Source organism: Carlito syrichta, unplaced genomic scaffold, assembly GCF_000164805.1.
Source record: "Carlito syrichta isolate Samal-C Ts95f unplaced genomic scaffold, Tarsius_syrichta-2.0.1 Scaffold312232, whole genome shotgun sequence".
In the NCBI taxonomy this organism is placed as follows: Eukaryota; Metazoa; Chordata; class Mammalia; order Primates; family Tarsiidae; genus Carlito; species Carlito syrichta.
Window position 1 is genome coordinate 249,994 of NW_007256328.1, and position 11,132 is coordinate 261,125.

Below are 11,132 nucleotides of genomic sequence, written 5' to 3' on the forward strand. Positions count from 1 at the left end.
AGAAGGAATCACTGCATGAGTGAAAAATGACTTTCTCATAAAAAATTGTTCACATAGAAGTCAGGTTCATTATAGAGCACCTAACAGAAATGCAAAGATGCAATTTCTAAACTCAGGGAAGTTGCACTAAATGAAAAACAAAACAATATTGCTAAGAAGTTTGACATACGTTACACAAAAGCTTTAAAAACAATTTTAGATATTTCAAATTTAAATCCTGCTCCACCATAGGATGGAGTGAACAGCTTATTTTTTTTTTTAAGATGGAATTTATTGTCAGGATATTAGCTGAAACATTCATGCTGCTTTCAGAAATCTAAACCCTATACATTCAAAGAAGAAAAACAAAAATTATTTAATTTCAGTTTGAAACAACAAGCAATGCCAATTCTACTAAAAATTGGCAAGAGCTTGCAATGATTAGTAGGTTTTTTTCTTTTTTTAAGTATTAGCAATAGAGCAAATGCATGAGTAAATATCTTGAGTATTTCATAAGCTTTAATGTTGAAGACACATTGTAAATCTATGACTTTTTATTACCATGAATACTCTTTATCTGTTGGTGTTCACTCTTGACAGATCTTAGTTTCAACAATAAATTCATTGGGGAAGTGTCTAATCTTCCAACATTTATCAATGGCACGTTTATTGAAACCTGTGAAAAAAATTCAAAAAGAAAATGGGTTTTGAATTTTTTGTGTAAATGAAAAGATATCTAGACCTGCTCTTCACTTTCCCATCTACTCCACCTCCACCCTCCACTGTATAACAGAGTGATTACAGGAATAAGTTAACTACCCAGCAAGAGGTCTCTGCGACGAAGGCGGAATGACCTTCTGTTGTTGCAAAGTTGGTAAATAAAGATGCCAAGGTTACTAACATCACGGATTTCTTCCACAGCAACCAGGTCTTCACGAACTACATAAGTGCGAGGCAGGTATTTGCCACTCTAAAAATGAAAAAAAAAAGGATAGAAATGAGAAATTCTTAAAGATACTATTTTAATCCTTACCTATAACAGATCACACTTTAAAAACTAGTCTTTATTTTTTAGAGAAGATTTAGGTTCATAGTATTTTTAAATTTGAGAATGATTTCAATAAAATGAAATATTTTGGAAACACTCATTACTTTTTTTAAACAAGAAAGCAAAATTTTTAGTGCTTTTAGGAATCACCACACTGCTTTCCATAGAGATTGAACAAGTTTGCACTCCCTAAAAACTGACTTTTCATATGATCCAGCAATCTTTCTCCTGGGATTATACCCAGAGGAACACAAATCATTCTACAAAAGACACCAGTACCTGAATATTTATAGTTGCACTATTCATAATATCAAAAACACGGAACCAACCATACTGCCCATCAAAAGTGGACTAGATAAAGTAAATGTGTTATATATACACGATGGAGTATTATGCAGTCATAAAGAAAAACAAAATCATGGACTTTGCAGCAAATTGGATGAAGTTGAAGACCATCACACTTAGTGATCTATCACAGAAACAAAGAACTGAATACCACATGTTCTCACTCATAAATGTGACCTGAATATTAATCACATTAGCACAAAAGAGAGATCGACAATCACTGGGCATTTCCAGGGGAGGGAAGAAGGCGGAGACATGTAATAACACAAAGGGTAACTTGTCCCAAACCAGAAGTAAGGGCCAGTTGGAGACCCAAACTTCATCTGCATGCAGGATATTTGTGTAGTTAATCCTTACTTGTATCCCACATATCTATAATAAAATAAATTTAAAAATATATAAATAAATAAAATTTTTAAAATGAAAAAGAAACAAAATTATTAGGAAATGTTTGTTTTTTAAATTGACCTCTGGAACACTTACTGCCAGTTTGCCAAAGAGCTCCACCAGATTCTTTGGAGGCATAACAATGGAAGTATTGAGGGGCATCAGATAGCAGTTTCCCAGCAGCAAGTCCAGATAAGCAGTCATTCCCTGTTGGGGAAAAGAAAAATTTTAGATAAGGCACAGAAGGTATCAATGCTGCTGGAAAATCAATGGTAGATTTTCCAGCTACCATTAAAACAAGCAGCTACATCTTTCAAGATCAACTATGTCTATTCAATAGCAAAAAACTGAAAAAGGTTTAATTAAAAAAGATGTACATTTATGAATGGATTAATACTTGCCAAAGTACTACTAAAAATTCTGAAATATCTATTAGAAACCCACCTTTTCAAAGTCATGAATAATTGCTGCAGGGTCGCTATCAGAAAAGCTGGGTACAGGCACATCAATGATTGCGATGTTGTCATCCTCACGAATGTCAGCCTCCTCAGTCACAGGCAGAAAGTAAGGCTCTCCTCCACGAAGGGAGTTTGTAGGATCCTCAGAATCAAAGAAGCACATCTCTCCACGATAGATAGTGCTCTAAAAGACAAAAAAAGAAAAATAAAACCTTCTAATACTTCATGACACTTGAATTGTTTCTCACATTCATATCAATTCATTATACTCTATGCTAAGCTGAGTCTTGCTGATTAGTTGTCACCATGAAGACAAAAACAATTGTATGAATTTTAAGGTCATTTGAAAACTTTATCTAATTCTTTCATTTTTCTAGTGACCACTACAGAAGTAGTTAAGTTGCAATGAAATCTATAGCAATTGGAAATCCAAAGTATAAGAATTATAATTATTATTACCTTCGGCATGAAGTACTTGTAAATGCAGGCTCCACCAACAATTAGTCCTGCCAAGATGAATGAAAGGCCTAAGAGAGTAAGCATGCATCTCCCAGAGGAGCCCTCCTTTTCCTGGGTGGCAACTCGGAGCTCCTATTTATTGAAAAGCAAAACCAAAAACAAAACCAGATTGGGCTTTTAGGTACATACTTGCTTTTGTATACAATTTACCTCTTTTGAAACCCAAGACACTTTAAAAGGATGTTAAATTATCCTAGGCTAAAATCATTCCAAGATAATTTCTGATACTGATAGATGTAAAAATATTTCCAATTATATCAACTATTCTTCTGGTATTTCCAAACACAAATATAAATATGAAATTAATTCAAAGTACATACTTCTAGAATCAAATTACATTATAATTCATTTATTCGATGCTATTTTTATTGTGCTAAGAACACGTAATAAGAGATCTGCTCAATACATTTTTAAATGCACAACACACTATTTTTAACTATAAACCCAATGTAGTATGGTTGATCTCTAGAAGTTATACACTTTAAATAAAAGTAGTTATATTTTGAACTAGTAGAGTGATATAATCACTAAATTTCTGAAAGCTATGCTCCCTTACTATTATGTGTAAATCAATTTATTTGTCAACTTGAAAGAGAATTAGCATCCTTTCATTTATTTATTAACTGATTTTCAAAAAGTTGTTTTCAGAAAATTAGGTTTTTAAAAAAGGAGTTGTACAAGTCATGTACATGCCACATTCTCTTACTTTAGAAATTAAAATATTGAAGGCAGAGATATATTTTCTTTTCTTATTTATTGTAGAGTTGAGGTCTCGCCAAGTTGCCCAGGCAGATCTCCACCTCGGAGTGATCTTCACTCACCTCGGTCTCCCAAAGCGTGGGATTACAGGCTGAGCCACCGATCCCAGCCCAGAGTTACATTTTCTAGTACTCCTAATCTTATCAAGAGATACAAAGCTTCCTTTAAAAAAATTTTTTTTTGAGTTGGAGTCTCCCTCTGTCGCTCAGACTGGAGTGTAGTGGCCGCTTCTGGCCACCGCAGCCTCGACCTGCTGGGCTCCGGCGATCCTTCCACCTCAGCCTTCCAAGTAGCTGGAATTACAGGCATGCGCTACCATGCCTGGCTAATTTCTTGATTTATTGTAGAGATGAGGTCTCAACAAGTTGCCCAGGCGGGTCTCGAACCCGCGGGCTCAGGCAATCCACTCACCTCAGCCTCCCAAAGGCGTGGGATTACAGGCTGAGCCAACGAGCCCGGCTTAAAAATTTTTATTTTAAAGATTTGGGGTACACTTCAGGATTAGGTATACAAGTGGTCATCGTACAGGTAAAGTTTGGGCCTCCCTTTTTTCTCCACTTCTCCTCGTTTGGGATCAGGTACGTTTATTGATGCTATGTGCTGTCCCCCTCTCCTGGCAGTTTCCAGCTATGGGCAATCCCTTTCCTAATGACACTCAACATTCTACAGTTTTGTATTGCATTAATGAAATAATGTTTTCTAAATGCTGGGTGAAATATTAGATGTTAAAGAATAGCATTTGCAATAGCTGGACACAAACGATGTCTGTGTTGCAATGACTAAAATTCTGTTAAATCAATAATGTGCTTAGGATTTGACACAAGAAAAAGCTAAAGTAAACAAGTAACTGATTAACTGCACCTTTCCCAAAACAGTGGACTCCATTTCTTCTAATCCCACTCTTGAATATCACAATATGCTCTAAGCAGCATTATTACTCAAGAGTAGAATAAATAAAGTCACCAAATCTAGGCCTTGGTAATTAAAGAGTAAATAATTCAGACTGTTATGTAAATAGAATTGTTTTAGCCTTTCAGGTCATTAGCTCTTTTTAGGGCAAGTACTGGAATGTCTGAGAACTAACTAAACATAAATTGATTGCTGAAAATAAATTTACGGATTTGAAGTTAATGTAGAAGAAGGAAAGACAGACAATCATTTGATAAATGATTTTTCAAAGAAACGGTTTTCTATGAAGGTCAAAGAAATTTGAGATTCACATTTTCTTGGCTAAAAGTATTTACGTTCAAACCCTCCATTAATGTTCTACAAACCTGAAAGGCTTTTCTGTATCCCAATGGTTTTCAGAAAAATTTAGTTATTTTTATTGAAAATCTAAACTAATGTTAGGACTACAAAGAGAGAATTATAAAGTTTGATTGGGAATAACTGGAGACTTAGAAATTCTATTTTAGTTGATTAAATTGAGATCCGGAGAAAGTGCCTTGTTCATAAGTCACATAATAGCTGAATTTGAAATTCTAAGAGGAATGAATTTCTTTTTTTTTGTTGCTAATGAGATATGAGAAGAAATGAGCAATTTACATGGACTGTACTTTCATTTTTCCTTTCGATGATTCAGTAAGTTAATTATTTAAAAAGGTCTAAGTAGGTCCCATCCCACTCTGGAAGATTTTCTGTCTTCTCAATAAATCCCACTTTCAAAAAAAAAAAAAAAGAATCTCAATTTCATAAGATATCCCTACATACTAGAAATAATAATTTTTTGTTTTCCTTCACATTTGTTGAACTTCTATTTGAACTGTATTCTAAAATAATGGTACATTAATTTTGACATAATATTTTGCTATACTCAATTTCTGATGAGCTGGTTGATCAATATATCATAATATATTGATCAGGTATGATTGTCAGTGTCCTGTAGTTGTCAGGTCAGAATTCTGTCAGGTTTTCTTCAAAATCTAACAACAAGGTATAATCAAGTGCAAATGCTCATTTTTGTTTGTTCCTAATCACACTACAGGCCTGGCAGAAGTATTGTTTGCATAGTTACTGAACATACAAGACATAAAGATTTGGTGATGAGGGGGAAAAAAGGATTACTATGTGATTATATTTAACTACTGGCATCTAATTAGACCTCCCAAACAAACTGCTCGTTTTACTCACAAAGTAGGAAGCTAATTACCTATTTTATTTAAATCTCAACAATGCAAGGGGGTTTTACTTTTGAGTTCTAAAATGTATAATACACAAAAGCCAGTTTGCAGACAAATATCAATTGAAACTTTCCTTAATAAAAATTTTGCATAAGCACATTAGCATTTCAAATTGTATGCATAATCAAGTTTTTTACTACATGGATTCTCATTTAACTCAAAGGACTTTTTAAACATCCACTCTTGAACACAAAAGTTAAAACTTTATATAAATTACAAGATAAGTTAGAACAAATCTTCAACCTTTAACACTTTGCACATTTCATAGAACAAGAAGAAAATACTATTGCTTTTTAAAATTGAGATTTTACTGAGGAAAATGAGTAGCGTACAAACACTGAAAACTTGGTAAGTGCTTAAAGGAAATAGAAATTGGACTAAATAAATAATGGTTCGTATATTGGGGGTAGGTTTCCCAAGTTCCTGGCAAAGCTCATAGTTTAAATTATAACGTTGGGTCTGCTTCAGTTCTCTATAAGAGGGAGGGGGAGTATATTGCTTAAAAAGAAAAAGAAAAAGAAACAAGTATGCCCGATTTTATTTTTACGGAAGAAGAGTGTTTTCTTTAGGAAATGCCATTCCAAAAACATACAAGACTCTTGCAGTAAGAGGGCACAGTGAATACTGGAAACTGGAGTTAAGACCAACCTCAATTTTGACAGCTCCTTTGCCTAATGCTTAATGACACCTACGACCAGTGAGAAATTGGAAATACTCATATGCACAGGCAGATACTTGTTCCAACCCATACAGCTTGCCCCTCACCCCATCTTCATAAACACTCAGTGATCCTAGAAAGACTTAGATTCATAGAACTTCATTCACTTCAAGAAGGAAAAAAAGAAGAGTTCAATCTCCTGCCCTTGCTCAACCCTTGTGTCTGCTCCACCCCTGCGGAGGCTTTAAGCGTTCGTAGAACTGGGGACTGGACAGCATGCCCTGGTTGATCCCCAGCTTCTTTCACAATCCCCAGGAAAAGAGAACGTCGGATACCAAAGAATCTTTTCAAACTCCCTCCAACTTCTGCCAGGATAGTTGGCATGGGCCAGAACCGACGGACTACGGCGCACGCGACACGCGGGGATGCAGAAGGGCATGTGGCATGGCAGGCAGGTGGCGTGAGGAGACAGAACCAGGGCGACTGGGTAAACCCGACGGACAGCATAGAGGTGTCCGCCCGGGTAGCCTTTATTTTTTCCTTTGCCACAGGACCTCTTTCCTTCTCTCCCCCTAGTCCACCCTCCTTCCCGCCCCTAGCATGCAGTCAGGGGAGGAGTAGGGACAGCTACCTTGCCGGTCAGGATTTGAGCTCGGACTGTGTGGCTCACAAGGGCCTCTACGTCTTGCCGCGCCTCCTCCTTCTGCACGGCGGTAGGGGTATTGAAGGCAATTTTCACCATGGTGAATCTTCGGGCTGCGCGGTAAGGCGCGGCTCGAATCAACGTCCTGGGCTGCAGGTTGGAAGAGGAGGGGGAGATCGCGCTACGCCAGACAGTACCTACTTTCTCCCCAGTCTGCGTAAAGCTGCTGCAAGCCCGTCTGGGGATACTTATGACGCAGCCCGAAACTGGGTGGGAGACTGTGGGCGGGCCTAGGGAGGTGCCAAGGGAGGAGCAGGAGGGGGTTGAAGAAAAGCATAAAGTGGGGGAATTGCCAATGGGGGAAAAGCAGGGGAAATGGACGTGCCTCACCTGCCCCCCCCGCCCCCCGGCGTTTTCCCACCCACTCTCTGAGTCTTCAGATAAGAGCAACACAGGAAGAAAGCCTGCTGTGTCATGCATGTCATTCTGCCTCTGTCCAGGCCACAGTAGCTTCTGACTCTGACTCTGTTTTCCCAAACTTGGGCCTGGGCCCCCCACAGGACCCAGGACTGTAACTTTGCACCAACTTAAACTTCCTTAGCTCTGCACCCAAGCCCCCAAAACACAGTTCCACCGCAGTTCTGCACTTTTATAACAACATCTTCGGTTTAAAGAACGCCCAGAAGCCTGTTTATAGTGACTTGGCTCATTTTCTCAATAAATCGTTTTTTCTTTCTTGCGTTTGTTCTGTCATTTTAATTTCCCAACGTAAGGCAATGTTAGATCAAAAAGATGAGGCTCCTGCCTCCTGGACTCCCCATTTTGCAGACTGGACATGATAAGACACAGAGAAGGGTGGAAAGGTTATAATAAATCTCTGAAACAATCTAGATCGTTTTACTCTCCCATATCAGAGAAATCAGAGTAAAGTCTTAGCCCAGAGCCTGTTTCTCTTCAGCTAACAGCTGTGAAACCTGCAAGGGGGAGGAAAAAAAAGTTGTGTGTGCATCTGTGTGTTTAAGGAGGTGGAGTTGGGAGTAGTGGAGGATACAAAATTTAGCCAGATGTAAATACAGATCTAGTGGGAGGAAAAAAAAAAATTACCCAAACAATAGCCTCAAAGGGGCTAAGTTAGAAATGATTATTGGAACATTTACGTGTGCAGCCAGTATAATCAAGCTATTTCTTCTCTGTTGGCTCTTTCAGTTTAGTGATAGTGATAGAGAACCTTCCCAAGCAAAATTCAGGCTTTGGAGTTTGGTGACTAGGGTAATAATGGTACAGAGTTTATTGATAGTTCTCCTGCAGAAGACAGGAGTAAACAGTCTGTTGTGGGAAGACAATAACACTTACAAATACAATAACCAGAGCAAACAAAACAAAGCAAAACAACTTTTTTTGAAACATATTTTTTATTATAAAATTGTGGGGTACAGTTAAGGGTTAGGTATACAAATGTGCAAAACAGCTTTTTATAGAGAATTTGCCATCTCTCCATCTACTTAACTAATGGGACTTGAATATGTTAGCCACTATCCCTCCCATCCAAGAAATCACAGCTTGGAGTTTTTCCCACTGAGGTTTCCTTGACTCTGAAGCCCATCGTCTGTCTCCACTGTAGGAGCTTTGTGAGGACAGCTTTCATATTCTCGCATAGGCCACAGATGGGAAGGTGGACTGAAGGGAACAGTGGGGAGCCTGTGCCTTACATAGGGCTAGAAACTTATAAAGCAGGATGTTTGAGTTTGTTTAGAAATATTAGCATTTTATGTTTGTACACTTATTCTCGCTCAAGTCTGTCCATTATAATTTAATATTTATCAGGCAACTTTTAGTGCACGCTGAGAAAATCTCAACTTCCTAGGTTTCTCTTTACAGTTACCTTATATTTGCCATCACCTTTGTGACAACTCCACTGGGATCTGTCTAGTGGGACCTGTGATCCACATCACGCAGATGGCTGAGCAAATGGTTTCTCCTCTACATTGACCTACCATGTGCAAGGTAATAGGTGGGATAGTAATATATTATCTTAGTGTCTTCCCTGAAATGTGGTCAGACAAGAGGAGCAGAAACTGTCCATTTTTTAGACAACTACATCAAACTCTGATAAACAATCAAAGAAGTCTATGGTCAAGTGCTGGTATGTAACATTGAGCAAGTTACCTCATATCCTCAGGTCTCAATTTACTTTTTGGTGTCCTGTTCTTGTGAGGATCATGTGGAATAATGCAAGAGAAAACACCTGTCAATTATTATGAAAAGGCTAAGAAAGTGAAATGCTTGCTTAAACTGGGACTCTTATTTTGTTCTGAGCGTACTCATGTTTCAAGCTTATAGGAATTATCTATTTTTTAAATTACCCTTCAACTATTCTTTAGTGTTTAGAGTTGCTTAAGATCCCACAGTATCTGAATATAGATCTACGTGGAAAAAAGTCAGACTTCTAAGAATAGCCACTTAAATTGACATCTGACATCTTATGAATTTTGAAGAATTTGGCCATCTCTTATTTGTCAATACCACATCCCCTTTTAGCAATACTTCTCTAAAAGTCTTTGTTACTCTCGGGCATATGTGATGCAGGTATAATCTCACGTTTGCAGATACTCAGATACTGCTGTTTCTCTCTCTCTCTCTCTCTTTCTCTCTCTCTCTCCATATGTATATATAATACATACACACACGTACACACACATGTACACACACACACACACACACACTCTATCTGTGTATATATACTTGTGTTAGCATCATGGAATAGCAACAACACTCATTGTTAGTATTCACTTCAGGAAGGGCAAATAGATCCTGTGAGTTTTCTGAATTTCAAAATATAAGCTGCTGCTTGTTCATTGGGTTGAAACTAGTAGTGAACATATTTCCATCTACTTAATAAATGGTTCTCATTGGGTAAGCTCTTTCTTATATTCTCTTCTTCCCAGCAACAACTTTTTATTTCTTAGAGTCAATTTCTTTCACTGTCTTCTTGGAAACTGGGAATCTGGCTGCCATGCAATTCTAGCTCACATTGTTAATCATGTCTGAATGCACCCCATACAAGTATATAAATAATTTCCCTGTTATCATGTGCCAGATGATGACTAAATTATCACAACTTAAGTAGAATGGAACATAGCATGCAATTGGATGCTAAGCAGCGATGTCAACTCTCTTTGAAATACTATGTGTCTTGTGCTGTGATGAGCAAGGGAACGTAGTGTTAAGCAATGCAGATACAACTTGGTCCTTATAGAAGACACAATTACTACACCAATGACAACGACATACTTTTCATGAATTCTGCAGTTTTTGTAGTGGGAACAATGGTCGTATGCTTTGGGGTAGGATGCAGCAATTCTACAAACCAGCAAAGTAGTTCCACCCACAACTAAAACTACTAGAAATGTTTAAATTCCTAGCTCATCTGCAATGGCTTCATATTTAGTACTCTATTTAGGAAGATTAATAGGACAGCAAATGAATTAAAAAACCCGTTAGGGGGCACTCTTCTCTATTTCAGGTGGCTCATGGTGGACTAAATTGATGATTGATATACTAAAAATAGACGGAGAATTTCCAAGGGGGTTTAGGAGCCATACTTTACAAGGCTTGGTGCTGGAATAAATCATATGAAGAAGAACCAATAGAAAATATAATTTTGTTTCGAATACCTGGGAATCCCAGATTGGTAAAATGATAGTTGTTGACAACAATATTAAATATTTGTTAAACACACCAAATGCCAGTTTTCTGTGCTTAGCTCTTTAAATTAATTTTGTCGTTTAATTTTTATCACAACCCTGTGAGGCATGAAGTATTATTTTATATTCCATTTCATTGGAAGAAAATTGAATTTCCAAGAGGTTAGATAACTTACCCAAGGTAAAATTCTAACCCAGATTGTTTAATTTTTGTGTTTAAACTCTTAACCATTGTATTATCTCGCTGTCACTAAGATAAATGAGAAAATCAAGAAGGGAACTTGTTTGAAGGTGGGGAAAATAATCAGCGTATTCTCTAGGGCAATGAGGCATGAATCTCTGCCCATATTGCAAACAGTGATTCCTGCTTAGGATTTTGTTTAGGACTAACTACATTTGAAAGTCTTTTAAAATTTTTTTTTAGCTTACCCATGACTATCAGCTACTGATCC

At 37.4% G+C, this 11,132-nt stretch overlaps 1 protein-coding gene across 2 annotated transcripts; it reads right to left on the bottom strand.

The window, feature by feature from the left end:
• Window positions 1-443: 443 nt before the first annotated feature.
• ITM2A (integral membrane protein 2A) lies at window positions 444-7,354 on the bottom strand. Of its 2 annotated transcripts, XM_008069859.2 has the most exons (6): window positions 6,965-7,354; window positions 2,677-2,808; window positions 2,204-2,401; window positions 1,856-1,966; window positions 799-949; window positions 444-655 (listed from the first exon to the last, which is right to left on the bottom strand). In XM_008069859.2, exons 1-6 carry the CDS (start codon window positions 7,073-7,075, stop codon window positions 567-569), a joined length of 792 nt encoding a protein of 263 aa, XP_008068050.1. In that variant the 5' UTR covers window positions 7,076-7,354; the 3' UTR covers window positions 444-566. The 2 variants fall into 2 exon arrangements, with proteins under 2 accessions (XP_008068050.1, XP_008068052.1); XM_008069861.2 differs by lacking the exon at window positions 2,677-2,808 and having other exon boundaries at window positions 6,965-7,225.
• Between the last annotated feature and the right edge of the window lie 3,778 nt (window positions 7,355-11,132).